At 37.8% G+C, this 26,910-nt stretch overlaps 1 protein-coding gene across 2 annotated transcripts in view; it reads left to right on the forward strand.

The window, feature by feature from the left end:
• nbas (NBAS subunit of NRZ tethering complex) overlaps nucleotides 1-26,910 on the forward strand; it is a 156,310-nt gene that overhangs the window by 64,894 nt on the left and 64,506 nt on the right. For both annotated transcript variants that reach the window (XM_041975891.1, XM_041975893.1), the window contains exons 34-41: nucleotides 647-760; nucleotides 2,603-2,760; nucleotides 4,440-4,523; nucleotides 5,879-6,055; nucleotides 6,551-6,664; nucleotides 7,812-7,935; nucleotides 12,911-12,987; nucleotides 13,287-13,424. In XM_041975891.1, coding sequence (XP_041831825.1) covers nucleotides 647-760; nucleotides 2,603-2,760; nucleotides 4,440-4,523; nucleotides 5,879-6,055; nucleotides 6,551-6,664; nucleotides 7,812-7,935; nucleotides 12,911-12,987; nucleotides 13,287-13,424 — 986 coding nt within the window. The remainder of the gene's footprint in view (nucleotides 1-646; nucleotides 761-2,602; nucleotides 2,761-4,439; nucleotides 4,524-5,878; nucleotides 6,056-6,550; nucleotides 6,665-7,811; nucleotides 7,936-12,910; nucleotides 12,988-13,286; nucleotides 13,425-26,910) is intronic.

A 26,910-nucleotide genomic window follows, 5' to 3' on the forward strand; every position in this document is an offset into this window, starting at 1 on the left:
GTCTGTGATTTATTCTTGCTTTGTAGATGGCAGCATTTTAATATTTCATCCTCCCTGTTTGAGATGAAAAGACAAAAACCCTCATTTACTGGGGACATTTATTAACATGTAGTTTCCAACTCTGAGTGTGGTGCAGGTGTTATAGGTGGACATCCTCGGACTCCAACGTTGAGTCTGTTAGCACAGTCAGATGAAGATTTACAGATGCTGTCTGTGATAAACAGCACTTCACTTTTTTCCAAGATAAAACCCATACATTTTCAAAAAGCTTGTATTCCAGTCTGGGTTTAAAATGTACGAGAGCACTGAATCAGTTATTTTAAGGGTTTTTGATGAAGTATTTTTAGTGATGGATTATGAGGACTGTGTTTTACTTGTCCTTTTAGATTTAACAGCTGCTTTTCACACAGTTGACCATTTAATTGTCCTCTCCTGCTCTTTGTATCTACATTTATTATTTTAAATTTCTATAGCTCCTATGTAGTAACTTAAAGCTGTTTTTATTTTTGTAGTTCAACTTTGCATTTTTGTTGTTATTGTTTTCAAAGTGCTTTAAAAGATGATATGGTATGGAAAAAGAATTTCCTGTTTGAGTGCTACGTCTCGGTGCTGATTTAAACAGATGTTTGTGTGTTTATAAATCCAGGAACTGATGAGGCCATGCGAAAAGGCCAAGTGCTAATCCTGCTGGCAGAGCAAGCTCTCCAGTGTTTGGACTTCAAGGCCTCTTACATCCACTGTCAGGACCTCATGGCTGCAGGTTTGTACTTGACTGAGAATGGTGAGACATTAAGCACTTAAATGTTTACTTGACTAGTAAACATGTCCATCTCAATTAAGAGCCTTTACCTGGATTTCTCATAAACTGCTATAACAAACAGGATTATTTATTTTGCCAGGGGATCTTGAAGAAATCTCATGCAGTATCCAGCCAGCTGTAGTTCTTGAGCAGTAAAGTGAGGATGAAAAAAGCTTTTTGATAATGAAAAGTTTAAAATAGTGCAATGTCTTTCAAGACAAATGGAAACACCTGACAATTTGACAAAAGTTTGTTAGAAATTAGCTGATGAGCAACAAACAGGTGTTTGAGTTTGTAGAGTTACTGGACTTAGAAAATGTCTTTGATTCTGACTGTTGTTTCTCTGTCTCTATATAAAAAGAAAAAAATAACATAATTCTGAATCTACTTATTTCCCAACAGGACAATTCAGCAGAAACAGACATTAAAATTGGGTTTGAAAATGTCACATTGCATGTTTTACATGTGCATTGAAGTAGTCTTATTGTTTTGCCCAGTGAGTATATACAGTTGAAAATTATTATATTTAATGTCGACATCTGCCAACTGACCATCATGACAGCAGTCAGCAAAATAAAATGTTAATTCCACTAGTGGACAAACTGAATTTTCTCTGAATTGAAATGGAAAAATATGTGCATATATTGGTGTCGGGTTCAGCAATAATGGAAAATGAAAAATGGGAAATGTCTGATCTGTACTTTGGCTGAAATACAATATTGTGAATCCCTATAATGCACCAACTTCGGATTGCTATGAAGGTTTAATAAAATGGCAGTGTGGCTGCTCTCACCCCCTTAACCTCATGCCTGATGGTTTTAGGCTGTGCGCCTGAAAACACCAGTTCTCACAGGAGCTATTGTCAATGAGGAAGGTGCAGTAAAGAAATCATGTGGATGGGATAGCTCTTTTGTTTGTTTAAAAGCGAACACAATGACAAATATGATCATATTTTTAAACAGTGTATTTGTTTTCCTCTTTAAATATTAAAAACATTTTTAATATCAGTGATTTTTGGTTTTAATTATTCTAGCATTGTGAAACGCGGTGACTTTTAGAGGATTAAAAATAACCCATAATTATACTGTCTCTATTTCATTTGCATTATGATTTGGACCACAGCATAATGTGTGACTGTGCACAAAGGCAGTTAGTGGGACTAAAACATCACAATTGGTCCAGATAGTCTCTTCCATGAGGTGGATGTAGTTGTCATTATGACAGAGATATTTCATGTGACTCGGTTTCATGTTGCAGTATGTCTCTGCAAATTTACAGTAAGTAACATTTCAGTTCTCCTTCCTGAGTAACACAGAGGTGGTGCAGATAAGAACGGTGTCTCAGAGTCAAAGAAGACATCATTGGATAAGAAACAGTCTTTTTTATCTTTGAACACAAAGGGAATAATATAATCTTGCAGGAATAAAGTCAAGGCAATGTGTTCATGTCGAAATGTGATGAAGCTAGAGCAAATATAACACTATTAGTACAGTGTTTCAGCCTGATATTTTTGTCAAAGTGAAATCTGTTTTAGACGTTAGAATATTAATACACTTGGGGTTGGGAAGGTTGTATTTTATTGTATTCTCTTATATCTTCATTATGTCTTTGGTATTTCTGCTTTGGGTTTTCTGGATTGTTTTGTGTGTGCTCTGCTCTGTGTGCTTATATCTGAATGGATTCAGGCTAGATTAAAGATGTAAGGACACTTTGATTTAAAACCCCTTTCTCCTTCCTTCTCATAAACTGACCTCATTTGACCACACTTCTCTTCATGTTTTCATCCATCTGTTCTTTCCCCAGGTTACGGTCCAGCGTGGGAGGTGTGCAGTTTGCTTGGTCAGTGTGAGGGTTATGAAGACCTTCGGGCACGACAAGAGCTGTTAGCCTTCTCTCTCACGCACTGTCCCCCCGATAACATCCACAGCCTCTTAGTTGCCTCCAGTGACCTGCAAACTCAGGTTAGACCAGCCAGACATTTTTTTATGTATATAAACAAACTGCATGTTCAGTAGCTGAAAACATTTTGTGCCAGTGGTCACTATCTAGGTATATTTCTAGATAGAAATATGTGGATATTGAGCTCTTAAGCTGGCATAAGCATAGTAAAAACAATGCAAACTCATGAGAGAGAGCATATTCATGTTTGATACTGAGCTGTTTATGTCTCAGTAGAGGCTCTTTAAAAGAGTATGACAGCAGCTAAGGATAGAAAATTTCATAATTCAGAGATTGGGATTGACTACATGGGAAAACCAGAAATAAAATCTGACCATCATTAATAATAGTTTGGTCCGTTTCAAGAAAATAAGAGTGAACCCACTGAAATGAACAAACTTTCTCCATTAATTACTTGGAAAAGGTCAGTGTCTTATTTATGACTCAAGTCTCCCATATGCAGCTATGATACTCCCTACAGTACAGTGAGTGTATGAGTGCCGAAGACTTTATGAATACAGTTATATAACTCAATGCATTCAATCAAGGCACAAAATATAGTTGTGTGTTTATAATTTTGCCATATGCCTGTTATATGTATATATATATATATATATATATATATATATATATATACACATACATACATATATATTGGACTTTTCTGTCTTCAGTAAGTCAAGACCAAGCCCATTTGGTTTGAGGTCAGGCAGCTGTCTGTACCATTTAAGAGCATCCGATTTCTTGCCTCAAGAAGCTGTTTGGTAGCTGAATCTGAACCGAGTGCAGATCTATATACTTCAGAACACGTCCTTGTTTCTTATATCAGCAGTCACACCAATAACCACTACTCACTTGGCTCTGTTGGCAGCCATATATTCTCATGCCATCACAGAGCCTTCACTGTATTTGACAGATGATGTGATATGATTTAGAACACGAGCTTTTCTTTTCTTTCTTTATAATCTTCTTTTGCCATCATCCTGATAGAAGTTAATCTAGGTGTCAGCTGTCCGAACAATCTTCGTCCAAAGCTGGACAGGCTTCATGGTTGATGTGTTATGAGTTAAGTCTTATCTTGCATTTCTGTTTTTGAGAGTTATTTGTGCTGTGCATCCTGCGGGAGGCCCCTCTGTTGTTCACTGGGTAGAGGGATTGCCTTCCAATCTGAGGTTTGGTATTCCCTAGATCAGGGCTACTCAATTCGGTCCTACGAGGGCCGCAATCCAGCAGGTTTTCCATGTATTCCTGTACCAACACACCTGAGTCAAATTAGGTGGCTCTAACAGCCATCAGGTTCTACACAATAACTCATTAATTTGACTCAGGTGTGTTGGTACAGGAATACATGGAAAACCTGTTGGATTGTGGCCCTCGTAGGACCGAATTGAGTAGCCCTGCCCTAGATCCTCCTTGTGTAGCTTTAACATGGAGGTAAAGTAATTTTTCAGTTTGAGACTTGGTGAATCTATCCTCAGCTATTCAAGTTCAAATTTTTTGTGTAAGTGTTAGGCAAGATACTTAAAAGTAATGTAATTTAATACAGTAAACCATGTGTATTTGGATTCATGAAGGAGTTTCTTGGTAGTAGACCTTGACAGTAACACATTCTTTCTTTAATAGCATGCTGTGTTTATATATCAAGAGCAGAAAGTAGTCTTCTCTTATGTTTTCTGTCTTCCTCTGTCTGTCTGTCCTGCAGGTGTTGTACCAGGCTGTTAATTACCAAATGGAGCCTGGCCTTACTGGGACTGGACAGGAAGTTGATGAGTCAGACTCTCAGACGGTTTGTGTCCTTCTTTCCATCTTTAAATATCTGTTTGTTTTATTTTCTGAACACTGATGTTCTTGCTTGACGTGATCTTTGTCTGAACCGTTTGCTTGAGTGTTCCCATGTGGGTGTATTTCTGGCCTCGTGTTCAGTTTGTGTGTTTCTCCGCTCCTCCATATTTGATGAGGTGTAAATCTAATGTTAAGGTTGCTCAGTTCCTTTTGTTAATTTATGCCCTTTCTCCTGCTCTTCAGCACTGGCAGCTTTATGATGACTTGAGTGGGCATTAATGTTTCATGACTTGAATTGCATCCCCTTTGTGCGGGGATGGGAAGTCCTTTGAAGCTGTTGTCTGTTGTCATTTTATTGTTATATTGATGTCCCTACTTCTAATTTGTGTATATTTAAGCCCTTTAGATTTGTGTGCACAATGGAGTGGCATTTATGTGTCTGCCTTTTGAGTGTTTGTGTGTTTTATTCTTTTAATTCTCTGACCTTCCACATCCTGCCAAATAAAGTATTGATGAAAGGCTCTAGTGGACCCAGCCTACAGGCCTTAAACTCTGGAATATTTTTCAGTTGGGCAGTAATCGGTATAGCATGCAATCAAAAATACCATTCATTTGCACTGGAAGGTCTTTTAGTGGGGAAAATGTTCTTTATTGGTTTTATTGGTCATCTCTCTCAAAATAACTGAATAAAATCGGCATTTAAGTTGTGCAATGATTGTCATAAGTGCAAGAAACCACAGATATGCTTCTCTGTGAATGCTTGTTTGATTTTTGGCATATTTCTATGCAAATGTACCCAAGTATCTTTTAATTAAAGGGCTCTGTTCTACATAAAAAGACTGACATAACAAACAAAGCTTGCACTTTTTGATGTGCTCCGCTCGTAACATTAAAACACAGACACACAAACACAGATTTTATAATCCATCTGTCCATTCTCTGTACTAACACGTGATCATGCATGTTCAAACTCATTCCTAGGGTGAATTTAGAATCACTGATTAACATAGAATTCATGTCTTTGGACTGTGGGAGGAGGCCAGAGTATCTGTGGAAAACCCATGCGTCCAGGGGGGAGCATTCAAACTCCAAACTAAAATTTCATACACACACCAGGAACTGTCTTGTTGTGTGCCGATGATTCTTCCCCTTATAACAACATCTGTAATTTAGCCTCATGTAACAGTGCAGTTGTAGCAATATTCTGATTCTGCATTTTCTGTTAAAAGGTTCAAGTCTCAAACTAGTATTGTGCAGGATAATCTTTGTGGCTACAGTGGCTACAGCTATGAACAACATTTTGTCTGTCATGAAATTTAGCTCCATATTTTTTGTCTTTTCTGTCTTGCTTGGCTACAGACCTCCACACCCTCTGTGGGCTTTCATGTGAGGACAGCAGGGCACCTTCTGCACAAAACTACAGCCAAGACCATGGAGGTACTAACAACTACAGGACTAACGACTAAGGCCGTGCTGAGTGCAGTCAGTGACCACCGCTGGTGGAAGGAATCGCTCAGAAACCTCAGGCCACTGCATGTAAGAACACACTGATTTTATTGTTATGGATGAATAAACTGTATTTGCCTTGTAAATTGCACAACCCTAGCAACCATAGCAAAGCAATGACTGTGAAAGTCCACACTTTGTCTGATTTTTAAGTTTGCGAGTTGGCGTGTGTTTTGACTGTGTGCACATGAAAGGATGCAGACAGCATCTTTCACGCTCATGCTCACAGACTTCATAAGCTTCATCCCAAAAAGCCAATCAAGAGCTTATCTCTTGCATAATTTATTGACTCTCCTGCTGAATATTTCAGTATCTGGTGGTTGCCAGCATCTGGACTGGCTAGGTGAACACTGGGGTGAAGCATGATGCTGTTTCTGTTGTTGGCAGCTAGTGAAGAGAGGGCTCTCATGGTTGCAAGTTTGTAAAGAAAGAGAAAAATGTGAGGATGTGAGCTGTGGGACAGAGCAAGATGACTGTGCTTTGGGCATGTTGTAAAAGTTTAATGATGTTTTGATGGCTCCACAGGGTCAAGACGCAGGAGCCACCAGCCAGGAAGGGGTGCGTGAGAACTTAAACCTGGAGCGCCAAGGCTGCAGCCCCCTTTGTCAGGAACTCATTGAGGATCCCTATGTAGACCCAGTAAGTTGCACCAGACCAGTGTGTGTCATGGCTCATTATTTTGCACTCGAGGCCATCGTCTTAAATTGCAGCAAAAATGCCTGAGTAGGCAGACGACTTGAGACACTTAATTAGATTTTTCCCCCTTGACTTATAAATTCCTTCAAAAACAGCATTTACACAAAATGAATATTGATTTCAAACTAAGTCATTTTAAGCCCAAAAGCATTTTGGAAGGTCTAACATTACAGGAAAAGAAAGATAACCTCAAGAATAATGGCATAATAGTCAGCAAAACTGCAATGGGTAAAAGAAAATAAATAAAGAATTACAAATACTGTCTGTTTTATAAAAAGAAGGAGAGGTGAATATATATATATATATATAAAAATCATAGCAAAAGAATGTTGACAGAAATAGTTATGGGAGTAGGAAAAAGCCAAAGTTGGAAAAGGAGTAGATTGACCTTTATACATAGAAAGTGGTAGCTCCGGGCTATGACTGGGCTTTTTACGCTGAGACACAAATCATATGGATAGCTAAAAGAGTGGACATGAGGGGGAAACAGTGAAGGCCGATACATCTCTGCTCATGGCATTTTAATAGTCCTCTCCAAATCCCTTCCTTCACGTCATCTGCAGCGTTGATCTACCTTCCATCATCCGTCTAACAATAATTGCTCTATGCATCCATCTGTCTATGAGCTTGCTGATCAATGGAATTAGTTTTTTTATTTACAAGCTGCAAAGAAGGACGAGGGGATGGACAAGAGGCTGCCTGAGAGAGAAAGTGAGACAAATGCACCAAAATGTAAAGATGAATAGAGAGTGTTAAAGACAGTCAGGAAACACTGAGTGTTAAAGCGATAGCTTTAATGGCCAGCAAAAGAAACTTCATTGTTCACCACGCAGACACTTGAGAAATCACTTGGTGTACAAGAATCCTGTAAAGCTATCATAAAGATCCGGCTGCTGAAAAGCTTTGTTTAGCTCTGAAATTCATTTGTTTACTCCATCTCTCATCTGTCAGACTCCATGGGAATGAAGATGCTCAGTCATCTTAATCATGTCTTTGTGCTTTTTTTTTTCTGATCCGCTCTTCCTTCTGCGGGGATTTCCTTACTATAATGATAAGTACTTTATCACACTCTTCTTCGTTTGTCTTTTAGACTCAAGACGTGTACTCATGCTACAAAGAAATGCCTCAGGAAAACTTTGCTGAAGTTCTGCTGAGGACGGGCAAACTGGCTGAGGCCAAAGCTGAAGGAAAAACCATCTTCCCTGCAACAGAGGGTAAGTGTTGTATGATGAGCTGACATAAGGAACATACAGTGGCATGAAAAGGTATAGAATTGCTTAATCTTCTGTGTTAAATGGCACACAAACCAATAATTCTCTTAGCACCTTCCAATGAGCATCGTTGAAGTCTTTTTAAAAAAAAAATTATACCAGGTTTTTAATATTAATAAATTTAATATTAATATAATATAATATAATATAATATAATATAATATAATATAATATAATATAATATAATATAAGTAAGGGATAATGCCCATACGAGGTGTCCATTATCATGGCATGGCCAATATCATGGTTCACGCCTCCACGTCGTCCATTAATTTATGATAATGGACACCTCGAAGGGCATTATCCTGCTTATACCATGGTCACTCACAAAAGTAAAAAAAAATTAAATTATTAATGCGTTAATGTTGTTTTTTACAGTTAAAATCGTAAGTTTTTCACAAGAAGAGGCTGAGTGGACTATTTTGTTGTGACACGTTGCCAAGGTAACCGGCTCTGACACAGAACCTGCAGCTCGGTCGGCCGCAGTTATGTTACGTGACAAAAACATTTCAGAGGGCGGGTGCAGCTCTTACAGCTTGTGTGTATCCAGAGGATGATGCGACATTTTGTTTCAAACAGTCAAAGTCCACGGATAGTTTCCTACATCGTTTTTATTGTAAGAAATATTATCCACCATTCACTCTGTATCAAGTATGTAAGTAAGGTAATCAAGACAGAAAGACAGGCTACGACCTATTTAAAATTAAATGCAACATTGCCGTTAATTGTGACCTTTCATAAAGATACTGGCATGTCCATAGTGGTGTTTGAAGGACAGAGAGTCAACGTTTGTGGACCCTGACCACTGCTGGTTGGGCCTTTGCAGGACGACAAAATTTTTCTCCATTCTCATCTCTCTTTGACTGACGGAGCCCAATAAGCCTGCACCTGCTTTCACAGCAATGTGTGTCACAGACATGATCTGGCATGTCTGCAGCCTGGCGTCTGAGTTTCTGTTGCCACAGTTAAGTCAGCGCAATAATTTACAACAGTAAATCTATTTGACCGGAACTTTTTTCATAGGTGTCCATTATCACTTTTTAATGGACACCCTCCAGCCAATCAGAATCAAGTATTCACCCATACCATTTTATAATATAATTTAAAACTTGTATAAGACTTGGGAGTTCATGTGTGGTGGACTCTGGGACAACATGGGAAGAATAGCCTTATATTGATTAATTAATGTATCCCCACGCAGCCCACAGCAACAGTAAATAATGAAGCATCACTGCAGTGATACAGAATAGATAGCATCAAGTCAAAGCATCAAGGCCACGCTACATGATGGATCGCAGCTTCTCGCCAAAATCAATGCCACTGCAAAAATAAAACGTGTGTAGGAATGCGAGGCACAAACTGTGGCCAACACATGCCAGTACTTCAGTATGCATACACATTTCTCCTTTAAACACATATAAACGTATTCACACCTTCTCACCAAACCCAGGCTCTCTCATGGTGTTGCTGTCATTCAAGTGAATATCTCTCTTCTTAAAAGTCACCTTCCCTTTGGAGCTGCTTGCGGAGTGCGACGTGTGGAGAAAGGAGAAAAGCAGGTCTGCGCGACAGCACGTCTGATAACAAGCTTCGATTAATGACCGGCCTATTGTCCTGCCACGCTGCCTGTCCTCAAAAACAAACCAGAAGATGGCCTTTAAGAAAATAAATATATTGATTTTTCACCTGGCCCTGATAAGATGGAGGTAATTAATGATGACACAAGTGGAAAGTGACTCAATGGAATTGAGCTGTATAAGGTGCAGACCCAAACACTTGATGTGAAAAGAAAAGAAACACACACACACACACACACACACACACACACACACACACACACACACACACACACACACACACACACACACACACACACACACATTATTCCATACCACACTAACATGCTAAGCATTGCCATTTGACCAGGCCATAATCAGTTGTTTTTCACACTGCCGTCTCAGGTGAGGCAGTAATAAGTCAGTGTCTCACCATCCAGCTAACAATGTGCTCGATTTAGCTGATACAGGAGCAAGCATGTGTGTGCATTTGTGGATGTATGCACACAAAAACACCCCATTCCATGCACCCTCTCTTCTCTTTATCACTTTTCCACCCCATCTCTCTCTCAAGCAGAAATATTGTATGCTTTAAAGTCAGGGTTATCTGCTCTATGTGTGTGCGTGTGTGTGTTTACCCCTCTGGTAATTCCTGTCCCGATGGTATCAGTAACTTTAGAGAGGCGTGTAATCAGCTCATTCTGAGGTGTAGCTCATTGAAACCCGGCGGGTAGGAGAGGAGGGAAGGGAAAACGGTAAAGGAGGAGGGTGGGCTCACTGCTTAAGAGAGCTGTTATGGCTCTTTAAACTCTCTCCACCCCTACTCCCGAATGTGCACAGAAAACTGAACATGTCAGGTATTGGCCACTTTGTCTGCATGTGTATTTGTACATGCATATGTATATTAGTGTGTATTTTGTTCTGCAGTGTATTCCTTCCTTTGCTCCCGCCTCTGTTTCTCTTCCAGTGTCCATGCTCTACTTTTCTCTGTCTGTATCGTTTTGTCTGCCGCTCTTATCACCAACATGGGCTTCTGTTCTCCATGGGTCTGAGACTACAAAGTGATTCTGTCTGCTTCTTTCTGCTCCCTCCTACTGTTTCTTGAGTATGTGGTTAGGTGGAGATTAAATAAGCGCATCTGTGAGTTCAGAACAGTTGGGGTTCATCTAGTAAACCTACATATTTTTACTTGTCGTGGCCTACTCGTGTGTTTGTGTATCCTTCTATGTAGGGATTGTAGCTTTGAGGAAAAAAGCTCACGGGGATAAATCCACCCTTGTGCCCAAACTGTGAATCACATAGACATCTGGTCTAAAATCTGGTCTGTTTTCTTCTTCTAACATTAACTAAAAAAGATAAATATATTTATCACGTATAGATAATGTGCACGCGACGTCTCCACGGCTTACTCTGCCATTTTGGTGCACCTGCCTACTGTTTCCATCAACACTTTTAGGTTTGTCACTAGCAATCTGTGTTAATAACATGTCTGAAATTCTGATAAATTAATATATTCTGTGTGTTATAAAATATTAAAACAAATGTCTACATGTACAGGATTAATTAATTTAATACATGCAAAAGAAGCAGTAAAAATACAAAAGCAGTCACAAATATGTGGAAGTATATTTAATACAAGAACAATGAAATGTACTAAAAACTGGATCTGATGGCAGATCTACTCTGAAACGCCTGAAAGAATAAACAGTCCTGAATCTTGTGACTGAATGTCTGAAGGGACAACACTAGGACTTATAATCAGAGAGCAAACAGTCACAATCTGGAGGAGGGAAGTGGTCTTCTCATCAACACATAGGAGTTTCATCCAGATCTGTATCGCTGCATTTAAAATCACGCACTTATTGCCTCTGTAACCACCAACCCTTTCTACATGAATTCTCAGATGTAGGCTACATCTCACTTGTTCTATCATCCTATTAATAGCTGACACCTTGTTAATGCAGCCATCTCTACTTCTGCACACATAAAGCCCATACTGTCCTTTAGGAGGAAATACTCATCCGAAGTTCTGAATAACATGGAGATCAAAAAGTGGAGAGCCACTGCTGAAATGTAAAACCCAGAATGGCAATTTCTCCCACAGTTCTGTGTGTGATGACGTTGGTGTGCAGTTTCTGTACTATATAATTGGAAAAATCAGATTTCTGGTTTTGATGTACCCTCTTACTCCACCGTATTTGCACAGCTAACTGTAGAACTGCAAATGTTAAATGCACATGGTGGTAAAGCAGGAACTATTTAAATGTTTGAAAACACATTTCCTTTTCTTTGTGATTCATTCTCGCAGAATGAAAATAACAGGCCCCTTTGTAGCGTTAATGGATTATAATGGCTTGCATTAACTAATTGTGCTGTCAGTTACGTGCTATGCATCTGTGTTGAGTACTGTAATGATTATTGGCATCACTGATTAATCTTACTTTCTCAAACAGTTCATTGTTTGGTTTCAGAGAAAATAATAAAAATATGTGCATTCAAAATGTTTCATGTGACTTCGTTTGTCAGGTTTTAAAAGCTAAAATAGATTAAATATACTATTATCAAAGAGCAAGAAAAACTGGGACTCATCCTATAAAAGATCTTGGAATCATCTTTTAATTTTTGCTTTTTATCCCCAAAAAATTCTAAATAAAATAAACATTTAAATAATAATAATAAATTATTAAATTACATTAAGTATGATTATATTAAATAATAAAGATGAATTCAAGAAAAAATCTATAAATGACTTATTTATTAATTTCCCCCTGGATTAATAAAGTATTTATTTTAATGGATTTTCAGTTTAAAGGTCAGTAAATTGTCTAAGCAGAGAGAAACGTGTAGTCAGAAATAAGTTTGTCATCATGCCAAGTTAAGTGGTTCTCGCGAATGTCTGAGAAACAGCTGCAAATAATATCCTGGGATCCTGATAATCAAACTCCTTCTCTTGTCTTGGCCATTGAAGCCCAATTTGGGATTTAGGAGATTCAGCTACAGAGAGCACTTTAAATTAATTTTGAACTCATTTGTAGAGCACATATTAGAAGTGGACATCTACTTCATCTTTGAATGCAAATCTCACACAGTTGTTTGCGACACGTGTATGCAAAACAATTGCTTTGCGAAAGATTGGAGAGGATCCAGAATTTAGGAGGATAATTGAAAGCCTCTCTTGATTTCTTCTCATCACCTTCTATTTTTACATTTTGGTATCTGTGATCTGGGAACAGACTGTTTCCTACGTATAACAAACATGGGATGAGACTCATCCAAGAAGGAACGGTTGGTTGTTGATCCTCAGTGGTTTCGTTAAAATGTTTTTCTTCCCTCCCTTCTCTTCATCACTCCATCCTTTTCAGTTTTGCTGCAGCTGGCCAATGATGCATTTCCTAGGGACATGATGCTGGCTCTGTCCTACTTACTGGCCCTGCCTCAGGTAGGTTTACACACATACAATGACACACACACACAAAGGTGTCAGTAACAATAGAAGTGCTATGGTATGTTAGTGACATAGAGAAACATATACAATAAATACAGAGGCCCAGTCCTGTTTCTAGTGTTGCCCCTTGTAACTGAGTTTATAGGAAGAGGGATGAAATAATTCCCTACAGAATGGGTGCGGTTTCATAAGGGACATTCCTATTTTTGTGAATTTAGAACTGATCTTGATGGTTACTAATAGAATAGATGCAGTTTCTTCATGGTGCTTCATACTCCCTTCTTTACATGCAGGTATTAGATGCCAACAGGTGTTTTGAGAAGCAGTGCCACTCTGCCTTGTCCCTCCAGCTGGCTGCTTACTACTACTCCCTGCAGATCTACTCCCGCCTCATGCCCTGCTTCAAGGACAAGAACCACACACTCTACCAGGTTAGCATGGAGGAGGGTGTTGCTATGCTGAAGTTGATGGCATCAGAGTTTTGAGCCTTTTTTAATTTTCTCTCTGTGCCTTTTCATATTGCAAAAGCTACAAAAAGCCGACATGTTAGAAATGGATGAAGTAAAGAAGGTCAGAGAATAAAAAAAAATAACACATGAAGTCAGGGTAAAATCTACAAAAGCCAAGCATTGATCAGATGAAACAATATGGAGTTTAAAGCCATAAGCACATAAGAAACTGTTCTCTTTTTAGCTTTTGAAGGAATGTCTTGACACCTAAGAGATTCTGTTCAGGCTTTAGCTTTTAGGCAGTACATTTTACAGGTAAATGCTTTGTTACCCATAGTTAAAATCTATTTTACCTTCACAAGAGACTCTAAACTGTATTTTTTGGACAAAATTAAACTGTTTCTGACCGTTTTGAATCTTTTCCTGGTACCTGAAAGGCAGCATTAAAGGGTTCTTAAAAGGTTGAATTAGACCTATCACAATTTTAGCTTAAGCAACAGTCTTGATTTTGCTACTGGCTCCACTCCACTTGGGGCTCACCCATCATAAACTGTGTTAGGCAGATATTTTATGCAGTAATTGTGCTGACAACCTTCCAAAGTGCTTGCACTTTTCCAATCAGTTTCTAGTGAAGACTCCTCACATTGGTTTGCATTAAAAACACTCTTCTCGCATTACAAGTTAGAACCAGACATCCTTCGGAATTTAAAAGTCAATGCAGCAGTGAACAGGAATGATAAGATGAATAGGTTGATGAATGATTCATCAACCCAGCTGTCCTATTGAGAACGCAATACCACAGATACATCTCACACAAATTTGGAACATTTGGAGCAAATGTCTTCTTGAACTGATTAGAATGTTGAAAGGTCACAGTAACTCAAATCTACTTGCTAATTATAGCAAGCTTTCCTTCACTGATGAAGTGATGGTATTTCATAAACCAGTGGTCAAAGTTTAAGCCTGGACAGACTGTGGTGTGAACTGCAGCTTGATTGGCTGCTGGATGAAGACGACTAATATGTGATTGTTTTAGTAATATATAAATATCAAAAGTATTAGTACATAACTATCACAATTACTCATTACATGTTACAGGACATAAACAATGTTAATTCTATTCATTAACTAGCTTGTTTCAGCTAAGCTAACATTACTAATGACCTGTATTTGTCCACATACACATTTTTTACCTCTGCCACATTTTGCCCCTTTCAATTATCACATTTCAAGAGCTTTATGATAGAAATATTCATCTTCCGCACAGTGAGATTTTAGGTTAATACCCCCTTTTTAAAAAAATTTAAAACTTTTACAAGCTTTGCTTCTTAATTTTCTTATGAAATAATCTATGAAAAGTTTCTTGTATAAAGGTGGGTCAGTCATCCATCGGTATAGAATGATGGGGATTCTCAGTAAGCACAAAAGTGGTCCAAAAACATGCCTTTATACATCAGGTTTTTTGTTGCTGTCAAATTTGTTGATAGTAATTATCTTAGCGGCAAAGCTACCAGGGAAAGTCATCAAGATTTTTTACATCTAAAGTACAAAAGGTTATGAGTCTTTGAAGTCAGTTCAATGCGTCCTGGGTAGCGCTTCAGGCATGATGAGTTTTGGTGGAGGGCTTTTTTCACGGCAAGCATGACATTATAAAAGATATATTGTGATATAGCAAGGATGTCCCACTCTGGTCCTCAAAGACAATTGTCCTGCATGTTGTAGATTTTTCCCTGGATTAAGTGGAATGTGCAAATTAGCATAAGACTATTACTATGAGATGGAAACACGCTGACGTCACAAGTAAGGTTCAAAGCTGTGTCGAAGCTCATTTAGTTGCCTTTTTTTCTTACAAAAGTAACAAAACTACAGCAAGAACAAGAGAGTGAAACAAATTTGAGTGAGAAGGAAAGATGAGGCTGTAGATGAGTGGCAGCAGGAGAGCTAAGGGTGATTGGCACAGAATAAAAGAAGAAATGGCTCTGACCTTTTACTAGAGTGGACTGTAGCTCTCATGGGTTTTAGCCCAGGTAGAAGGAGGGAGGTAAAACGTTGAAATAAAAGAATAGAAAAAAGCAAGAAGCCAGCAGATGAAGTGAATAAGTCTGTCCCAGTTGACATTCAAGGTCATGACTGTGCACAGAAACTCACTTTTGCATCCATACCCACGCAACTACACTAACAAGTTACACTCAACGCTACACACATTTTTACCCCCACACACTGATGTGCACATCCTTCCTGCATCCTAATGGCAGTAATCACTCCCCAACCTCCTGCCTCAAGTGAAGTTCAAGTCCATTAACTTAAAATATATACATCCTTTCCTCCTCTGCTCTCCACTTTAGCAGTTGCACTTTCATTTTTAGCTCATTTCTTTTATTTGCCATTTCCTTTCATTTCTCTTTTTTTTCCTATTTGGTGTGCTGAACTAGCGTAAGTGCTTATCATTTTGTTTCAGGTTTCGCTGTCACTCAGCACTTACTGAAAAGGAAGTGCAACTTTTACTCTTAAAGGGAGTTAAAGTAAAAAGGAAGCTTGTTCACTCACCTTTTTCCACATTCAACCATTTTGCCTCAGGTTTATTCTCTAAATGTCTAAAAACCTGTTTTTAGAATTAAAAGAATGACCGAAACTAATAAAAACCAATCCAATAAATAAATTCAAATAAAGTATGTCAGAGACATCTTTCTATTAAGTTGCAGATACTAAAGTTAGTGTGCTAACCAGCTAATGCTAACCATGGGATATCAAGCCAAACGGTCAGCTTATAATCAAACATAATGAGATGTTTACAACCTTGTGTCAGTCATAATGATGAAAAGGCTGATGACTACAGAGGTAAATGAAATAGTGGCAAAACCATAAAGCTTTTTAGGCAACTTGCACTTAAAATAAAAATCAATACAGATATGGACAACTACTATAGGTTGTTACAAAGGTGGTCAAAAATAACACGTTAGCGGTGGTGACTAATTTATGTAATTAATTGCGTTAATATTTTTTAACGCATGCACAGCATGACAAGCGCGATTCATCCATCATTTCCTTTGTTAAGGCAACATGCAGGTGTCTAAAAGCAAGATGGAACAAGATGAGCAAGGGATGGGTGTTTCAGCACCCACACTTTTCCCGGTGAGAGGGTTCAACACTCGCATTTTTTCTGCAAATTAAATAAAACTTTTTTCTGCTTTAGTTGCTCTCTGGTCCTCTCTGTGTCTGCGCAGCACAGCAACTATCTCCTCCTCTCTCCCTCCCTCTTCTGTTGTTTCATGAATCATCACATTGGTTGTCGGTTATCAGCTGATCGGCTTTTCTGTCGCAAGTCTCTCTTGTTGTGTTTGTTTATTGTTAAACTGGAAAGAAGGAAACTAGTGTTTTATAGTTCACACCGGCACAAATTTAACCCAAAGTATTGTTTTTGGACTTGCTAGCAAAAGTAAGGAAAATTTAGCAGTCTCTGCCAGTCAGACCCATCATTATCACGTGAAGCTGAAGAATGAAAGATGTTAACAGCAGCATCCTAATAACGTAAAAAAGTGAAGATAAACTTGTAAGACAAACAGCCAATGGTATATTTTATCAACACTTTACTTTGGGTGGGGCTGCACTGTGGGACTTTTATCATTGTTGCACAAAGACTTCCACTTCAATGATAAAAAGAAAATATGTTTTTAGCCAGATCATCAGGTTTATCATTTCCATCATCAGTATTGGAGTTTAGCTTCAGTTGTCACGTCAGTTGGTTTCCTGGCAGATTTCACAATGGTGGCTGGTGAGATGATGCTGTAGGAATTAGCATTATAATTTAAAACATGGTAGACATGATGCAGAAGTACATACAGAAGTACTTTACATTCTGCATTTACTGACCCTTGGATTTCTGATGTTTATTCAAGTAAGTCAGCATTAAATATTTGTAAGCACTGGCTTACAATACAATACAGTAAAAACAGGCATATTTCAGGCATAATTGCAAATGGTGATAAATCATGATTAATTAATTTGTACTCTGTGATAAGTCTGATTAATGTAAAATTTTACTAATTTGACAGGCCTGCTATTTTCATGTAAAACATACCATTGGCTGTGATGATTTGTGCAAATGCAATATGCTGCAAAAACTTCTTTCTGGCATTTTTGGCGGAATTATTCATCCAATCAAAACTAATCTCAGCGCTCAACTAATAATGTTTATGAGATCGTAACTGGTTGTTGTGATTGTTCCAAGTATCCCTTCTTTCCAGGGTTAAACCATTGTTTAAATGCAGCTTTAATACCAAACCTTGAATCAAGTTCTAGCAAAAAGACCACTAGAAAGCAAGACGGGAGAGCTGACAAAACACTCTCCACAGCACAGAGATCACATCTTTTGTCCATGTTTATGTAGTTTATTCATTTTTAATTTCATTTTTTAACTTTTTACTGTTGATGTGTGAAAGTTAAACTAAGAAACAAAAGTAGTAACAGACAGAAACATTATCATGGTACTTTCTAGTCCTGCAGAATACTACTAAATCTTTCTTTTATGTAGATTTGCACCATAAGGGATTCCCTTGATTGCTTCATTCTCTCTCCATAATGCTCAGCTTGCTATCATTCCTCCCTCATTTTGCACTCTGGTGTCTTTTCTCCCCCGTTTGGCCTGTCTGGTTCTTGTCAATTCTATCTTAACTGTTCATGCTTTATACATTTTTTTTCTATCTAAAGCTCCCTTGGTTTGTTTTCTCATAAGCACATACAGTTTACACATTGCAATATTTAATTTCAGATAAGTCTAACAGGGGGTATCTGTGTTTTAGACACATGCTTGCTTTGCATTGCAAATGGGGTTTGAAGAAAAATGTGTCACATACTCGAGTGTGTTTCCAATACATGCATATGCAAGAAATATTTGTCCGCTGCCAATGTGTATGCCTACTGTTTCAGTGACACTGCAAGCTAATATGTTTGTGTGCATTTAAGCAAAGAATCTGTTTTCCTGTGACGAGTGTTGTATGTGTGTTTGTGTATGTCAGCTTGTCTCAAACTGTTTCCCACTCTTTACTTGAAGAGCAGTAACACTGTCTCAATAACTCTCATGCTCTTTCAATTCTCTAGTCGCTATCACATAATTTCATACCCAGGCAATAAGACGCCAAACACTCAAGCCACTGAAGTTATCCAGTCACAAATAGAAATGAAACCCTCTGAGGATTTACTCAAGGTGTTTGATGTGTTTTTAAAGCCTCGGCAAGCAGCCTGTTGTCTTAGCATTCTTCAGATGCGGTGCACTGGATTGTAAGACTGAAGCTGCCTGAAAAAGAAAGATTAAAAGTTAATAGAGATGCTCATTTTAAAACACTTATTTTGTTTTCAATTATGTTTGGTAGTTGCAAAAGATGAGATTTAAACATAAAAGACATCAATCACATTGAATGCATATTGGGTGAAATAAAGCACTTTAACCTCTTCACGACGAGGCCTTTTTTTTCTGCCTCCTGTCCGAAATGACATACTCAAAATTAAATTAAGTATATCTTCACAACTACAGGGTCTATATGAATAATCTTGGTCTCAAAGGAAAGCCAAGCCATGTGAGATTACTACAGAAGTGTCAGAGTCAAGATATGTGTTTCTGTTTCAGAGTAAATTCACTTAGGACACACCAGAAATTGAAATCTCATCTCCTCCTACAAGGAAACTTGGAGTGAAAATCAGAAGTTAGCAGCCCCATTTGTCTAGGAATAGTCTGATGAGTTACTGTGAAAAAATAGAAGTTAAGAAAGTGAGTCTGAGTAGTTTTACAGACGTTTTAATAGAGGTGAATATGGCAACTCCCCAACCACCGTTGTTGTTTATTACCTCTATCATTTGTAAGTCAGGTAAAATGGAGGGATAGTCCCCAAATTCATTTTAGAAACATCATAAAGATCCAAGAAGAAGTGAACTTCAAAATTTTGGAAGAGTGAATATGTCACTATAAGACAACCTTCATCTTCAAGTAAACTACCAGAACCTGCATGACTAATTTCAAACAAAGGCTGAATCATAGGACGACACATAATAACAGTCTTCATTGTTGAATATATAACTTGACAACATAACAACTAAATAAGTTTTTGTTTATATTTTTTTTTATTTGCCACTCTTTGGTTGCCTGCTTGATTTTTTTTAATCACAAAGTGATGAGACATACGCCTTTGTAATCAGTAGTCACATGACACCTTGTTTGTGGGGTTTGCTTGAAGTGAAGAAATTAGCTGAAACATTAAAGTGGACAGTACTGTTCTCATGTTTGTTATATGCTCATATAATTGCTTGGGGTTTGAATTGTGTTTTGTATGGATGACAATGCTTGGTACAGTATTTTAGCTGAGTTTCCCCTATGATTTTTGGCATGCTGCATGTTAGGATAGCTGCTTCCTTGCATGTGCAAAGGCTGAATATGTGCACACATCTCATGCTGCTCCCTGTAAATAGGGCTCTCTTGATGAAGAAGTAAAAGATGTATTCAGCCCTTAGAAATGTTGCAGTGTTGTGAAGCTATTGTCAGAATGTGCACCTCATTGCAGCAGCATTCAGTGCCATGGCTGGGTATTTCTGCATTAAGTCTGCAAAACCCCAACCTATAAGCTTAGCATGACAAGGTCAGACAGTCTATATGTAATATTGAAAAAATGGATGGATGGATGGAGTTTTTTTTGGAAGAGGACCTCATTAAATGAGTGTATGGACACATCTATCCTATGTAAATGAGAGACAGGAAAATTAAGGTCTCCTGTCTTGCAAAAACGGGTTAGGAAAACAAAAACCACTGGAGTCAGCTCCTTGAACTGTGACATATTTTCCAAAAGAAACAAACATTTATACCTATACATGACAGTTCTGGAAAAAAGATGAAGATAAGAATCCAACAGGCAAATATTATCTTTGTAACATGAAATGGATAGAGTGAATTTAAGTATTCCAAGCAATGTCCATAAAGACATGGATGAGCGAGTTTGGTATGGAGGAACTAGAGAAAGGAAGGAATTAGAGCAGAGACTGAATTAGAGCAAGGCCTGTCTTCTCATCCAACATCAACGCCTGGCTTCACAAGTGTGCTTCTCTAAGAATGGTCAAAAATTCTCATAAACGCACTCCTAAACCTTGTGCAAAGCCTTCCTAAAAGATTAGATGCCATTATTGCTGAAAGGGCTGGGCCATATCCATATTTTAAACCCTACAGATGAGGAAGATGGTAGACATCCCAATACTTTTGGTAATATAGTGTACATGTTAGAGTTTTCTTGCATTACAAGTTCAAGAGATCTGTTTACAACATTGAGCCTTCTGCTTCTTCAACATTCACTTGCTCACAATTGACTTTCAAGGTCTTCAGCTGTTACTTTCCCATCTGATTATGGCTCCCAGGCATGACGGAGCAACTTATGGTGCAGCGACACAGAGGCTGAGTTTCCATTACTCCCCAGGGCATAATGAGCTGTTTTCCACTTGCTTGCGCTGGAAGTTTTCATTATGCTGAGTAAAGTGCTCATTTGCAAAGTCGAGGTGCTCTTTGCTATAATTGTTCATTTGATGGTGTTTACACAATGCTGCAAAATAAAAACAGCTATATTATACTAAAACAGTATGATTCTAGAGGATGTGCAACAAAACTGCTCAGCTCTTTGCGTATGTCATTGTAACATTTAGTTTTAGAATAAAAGCTTTGCTTTCAGTTTGTATCCTCTTATAGAATCAGTAAATTGGGGAGGATAATTCTACAGCAATTAAGTATATAAGTGCCTTTCCTTTTCAGCTTAAATACAACAGTGTACAAAGTATCAAGCTTTTACTATTCACCAAACAAATCAATATATAGGAATGGCTTTCTTTGCAGTCACAGAGGTTCCCTAATGGCATGTGGAGACATTTTACATTGCTCGGAGTTATTGTAGGTGCTCTTTGAGTTCTGTTGTAGCCTTGAATTAAAGTGCTTGATGCAGGAGCTGACTTTGGAAGTGCTGGACCTTTCAGCCAACTCCGTGTTCTTGAATAGACTTGAATAAGGAGGTAAAATGAGTGACCTCCCAATCACAGAGAAACACCATGACTCCAGTAACTTTTCCTTCCATTTTTGTACAAATTGTGCACTTGTACAAATTGCAGTCTTGTACCACAATCATTAGCAGTCAATATTTTACTCATGGGAGCCCTGTAAAGCAGACTCACTGCTGAGAAGGCCCTATTAGACAAATATGCACTCTAAATGCACTGTTGCAGCTGACTGGGAATGTTTGAGACCAAGCAGTTTCTAAACCTTTGATTAAATCCATGGCTTTGACTTCGCTAACTCACTCTTGCTCCTCTCACTTGTGTCTTACTTGTGATCACTCCCCTTCATGGTGTATTATGACCCACAGTGCAGTCGGGCCTGTTTATGGAGTGATTATTTCTTTACAACTCATGCCTGGTTTCTTTCCCTCCTTGCTTTCCTACTAATTATGTGCACATACTGTATACTCCATTACAGTATTAGTACTAATGAGGACACTGACTGTAGAGCTAAGTGTAAGGCATGACATAAATACAACTCATTAAGATCATTACTAGAGGAAAGTCATGGCTATTTCTCTACAACGTTCACACAATATTTTCTGCAAACACAGCAAGTTAAATATCAGGTTAACCTGTGAAATTTGTATGTACTTATATACATTTGTAAATGTGTATGTGAGTTGGTTTATGTATATTTATTGTGCTGCATTGATTATGATTGGTACAATGTAAATGCATACTGCACTGACTTTTTATTATCCAAAACCCTTTCAAGAGGATATTTGAATGAACTATTTTCCCCCCATCATGTGAGTGACAATGCTATTTGTTCTTTGCTATTTGTTTTTGTTGAATTAGCTGTTTTGCCCTGAATTTAAATACTAAAACAGCTATTCAATGGATGGCCATGAAATTCTGTAGAGATATAGTCCATTGACGTCCTGACTATAGACGTATATAATGAGTGGACTGGGACACCATCAACATTCATTAGTATGCATGCTGCGCTGGAACACAGAAGTGGAGCTGAAGAGTGTTACTTGAAACCTTATTGGGTCAGGACGAATATCTGTTTATTACAGAGTTATTTTCAGAAGGATGAGCAGTATAGTGATCAGAATAAATGTAGTTAATGACACAAGGGGAACTAAAGAAAATAAAAAGATCTAGTAGTTATGAAAGAATTTTGAGTTTTTTTTCTGATGTTTTTTTTTTTATTAAGTTATTATGTTTTCTGAAATGGAAGTACTTGGAGCCAGAATTGTTCATGGGCCTTCCCCTAGTGGCCAAGACATTAAAAAAACAATTATCCCATTGTCAAGCAGCTGATTCCACGACACCAGCTTGTTACATGTTCAAGTTTATATGTAAAATCGGTAAAAAAAACAAAACAAACAAAAAACAAAACAAATTACATAAGACTGGAATAAAAAGCAAAAACAAGCAAGAAAAAAAAAGAAAAAAGTCAAGCTTAACTATTTTTAAAAGCCAGTACAAACAAGTGGCTTTTAAAACCAGAAACAGACTGGGCAGCTCTAATGTGGAGTGGCAACTTCGGAGCAGCAACTAAAAAAGCTGTCACCCCTGGATCTGAGCCAAAAAGAAAGGACCGTCAGACAGACCTGGTGAGAAAACGTCAGCGCCATAGCTGGCACATGCTGCTGTTAGCTCATCGATGCCCTGCTGCGTTTCCTCCGTTTGGTATGTGTGAATGACAAATGAGCAATGGCAGGCTAATAACTATGTTAATAAGATGCAGCAGATGTATGAAAAGGTGACAAACAGGAAGAAGGTTGCTTGTTCTGGAGACTTTATGCTAATATATAGAAAATTGTCATGTTTGCTGACACAAATACAGTTTAAACAAAGTTGCAGAAATTAACATTTGATTTGACTGAAGTGAAATACCAAACCGTATTCAAACTTATATCTTATCTACAAATTAAAACTACAGGGCAGTAAGCATTGATCTATATACATTTTTTAGTTCCTCCATATGGAAAAGAAGTCAGCTGGTCTTGGACTTGAAACTCTTGCAATGAAAATCTGTCCCACACCATGTAATGTAATGTACCGCCATTATCGACCTTATAAAACATTGCCTAATACTTCTCGGGCTACAAACTGAAACCAGAGCTTCACAATGCATTCTGCTTATTCATCTGCATATTTCTGTATTTGAAGGTTGCCAGCATGTCTAACATGTTCACATCAATTTCCATGATTCCAGCCATCTGTGAAAGTTAATGCTTTATCATTTGCGGAGGGTAATAAATCGAAAGAAAAAAAAAAAAAAACAGCACTTTGTAACTAAAAAGTTAATATTGATTCACAATAATGAAATAGACAAGCTCAAAGAGTTACTTCAAAAACATTTTTTTTCAGAATTTACCCGGGCGTCTTTGTAAACAGGCAAAATGATTTTTAATGGTTGCAAAACTGTGACCGAAGTATAATAACATGGAAAATTAAAACAGAAAATGAGAGCAGAGTGTGGTAGAAGGGATTTGAGACTGTGACAGACTTTTTATTTTTACATTTGTTACTTCTTAAGAAGCATCACAGTAAGGAGGGAAGACAGAGAAAAGAGCCTGTGGCACCACTAGAACAGCTGAAGGGAAGATAGAGGGAGCTGGCTTCCTCCCAGCTATGTAACATCACATATTACCTTATGCAATTCCATTTCCTTTATGCAGTTTGTGCTTTATTCCTCTTTAAGACTACAAGTGAATTTTAAGACATTTTGAAGTATAATAGAAAATGGATAAAAAAAAAAAGGTTTTTATTTGTGCTCACTTTGAAGTCAGCTGGGGAGTAAAAAGTACTTATTAGAAAGAAAAGGGATTTTACAGATACTTAATGAGGGAGGGGGGAGGGATAAAGAATTTTTAGAAATGCAGGAAGAAGTAGTGTTCAGGGGTATAAGGGGTGTAATCCACTTGAGACACAACGCTATGGATGAATGACAGAGAGCTGGAGAGAAAATGCAAACAGTATTTCATCATGAAAGCCTGATTTCAGTCATGTTCTTCAAAGATTGGCTCGTCTATCACAGTTTCAACAGATTTGTCCCTTTGTGTCATTCTTGTTTTTACTTGGAATCTGGCTGTTGCTCAGCAAAAAAAGCGGTCATCTCTGTTGAAAGTTTGGTGGTTTGATTCCTGACTTCCCTACCCAACTTGTTAAAGTATCCATATTGAGCAAGACTTTGAACTTTTTTTTTATGCTTATAATGCATTCATCTGTGTGAAAGTGTGTGCATGATGTGTGCAGGAAGCACTGCTTAGACTATATAGAATATAAAGTGCTATATAAGAGTGTTTCTGAATTGGGGAATTTTGTTTGATGCCTGTGATTGGATCCTTCTTAAATAGACTAACATCTTTTCCATGACCATTGGATGTGTCTTTCCACATGGTTATTAAAGTAATGAGAAGCTATTGATTGCATCATTTTGGGTTAAATAACTTGTTGCCAGCTAAAAGATAATGGCCCATGTAGTAATTATCCTATAGGAGGATTGTACCTATTTGTTTAGTTAAATTCAGGTGGTGTCCTATTATTGTATAATATGGCATAATTATTGTTTAGATTGTAAACAACAGGGTTTTGAGCTATTTTTATCATAAAATGTTGCAATAGTTCCTAGAAACAGTGTATATATCAAATATAATACATTGGGTGGTAATTTTAGACTGGAGCAACACTATTTCATTTAATTCAATTGTGTAATTTTTTCTTTAAGATAAAGACTTTTAACTAAGTTGGATTCATTGTCCATTTAAAGCATTTATGGTGTAATTTATGGTGTGAGCAGCATTGGTCTAGGATGCTCTTTTAAAGAAAAAAAAAAAAACAGCAGGTTTTCAAAGAGATCAGCGAAGTGAGCAACAAAGGGGTCCATAATGATTGGCAGTTTCCACCTGACCCAGCGGTGACGACAGGCTTGCATTTTCTCTTCAGTCTTTCTCACACAAGACATGGATGTGTATAAACCAGCACGCACACACTCAACAGTTCTCACTCCGTTTCTGCAATTCATGATATATGACAACAGCAAATGTGGGAGCGGTTTTGCAGTCATACAGGTGTGCCTTGCTCAAAAATTGAGTTCTGCCCCAAAAATTGGTCACAAAATGTGACTATATGTTTGCTTTCTGTGGGCCTCATAAATATCATCAATTTTAGCGGCACATACGTGGACAGCACTTTATGGAAATTCAGAACATTAGTCCACATATGTGGACATAATTTTTCTCTATAAGTACATAACATCAATATATGAAGCTTGGTTTTTATTCTAATTGGGTGAAAAACAAGCCCAAATAGCAAAGAGAAACAAGAAATGCATGTGAAAAAACTGCTTGAGCCATAAGAGGTTAAATGATGGGTGCTTAAGTCCCTTGGACTTGTATAGGTGTTGGGGAAAAAAATGTACCACTCATTGGTTGACAATCAAAATCATTTTCCAATAGCTCCAGCAGAATTTTGTAATGCATGCTCTAATCTGTTCACAAGCTCACCAGGTAAAATCTTTAAACTTTACAAGCTGTCAATATTCATTATGTCCTATATGGCTGACCTCAAACTTGATGTGCATCTGTCCCAAAAGCATTTTGTTGTTGTTGCAGATGCAGTCATGGGACGATTAACATTCATTTTCCGGCTATATTTCTTGTGCTTAGGCCACCTTCTGGCAGACGAAAGGTTCTGTTTATCTTTGGTTTTGTGAGCAGTGCCGTTACATAGGCATGGTAAACATTCGTTCAGTGTTATGGTTCTTTTACATTAAAACTTTTTACAACTATTTTTTTTCAGGACTTGTTAGAGGGTTTCTTCTTCACCTGAGGCCTGAGTGTTGCTCAACAAAGGAATCATTATTGTTTTTCAATGTAGGGTACTGAAGCAGAGCAAGAGAAATGAACATTTAATTCATCAGACTTTTCCCTCAGCAATGCTAAAGAATAGGAGTAGTGTATTTTTAAGTTATGTGAGCCAATGTATAGAACAGTTATATATAATATAATATATAATATATAATATACTCCTCCAGTTCTTACCCTTCCCTCCCTCCATTGACTTTCTCTCTCTCATCTTTTGACTTTACCCCTCTGATGGCCTATCTACACTGGCTACACTTTTAATATTCTTCTTCAACTCTGCTTCTCACTCTCTTTCCTTTCCTGCTTTTGAACCAAGCCTATATCCAAAGGAAAACAAACACCCATACCCCCACATACACCTTCTGAGAGCAGAAAGAGGCAGTCAGAGACAGACATAAACCTCTGTTTTCCTATTCACACATTTCTAGCAGCTTTAATTACCTTATGCAAATAAGATAAACAAATAAACCATCTTGTCCTGCTGCTATGAGATGCCAAAAACCTAAATTCACGAGCTTATTTAATTAGAATGAAGGTGATGTTAGAGAGAAAGAACATTCACCTAT

The sequence above is a fragment of the Melanotaenia boesemani genome, chromosome 22 (genome assembly GCF_017639745.1).
Source record: "Melanotaenia boesemani isolate fMelBoe1 chromosome 22, fMelBoe1.pri, whole genome shotgun sequence".
Classification (NCBI taxonomy): Eukaryota; Metazoa; Chordata; class Actinopteri; order Atheriniformes; family Melanotaeniidae; genus Melanotaenia; species Melanotaenia boesemani.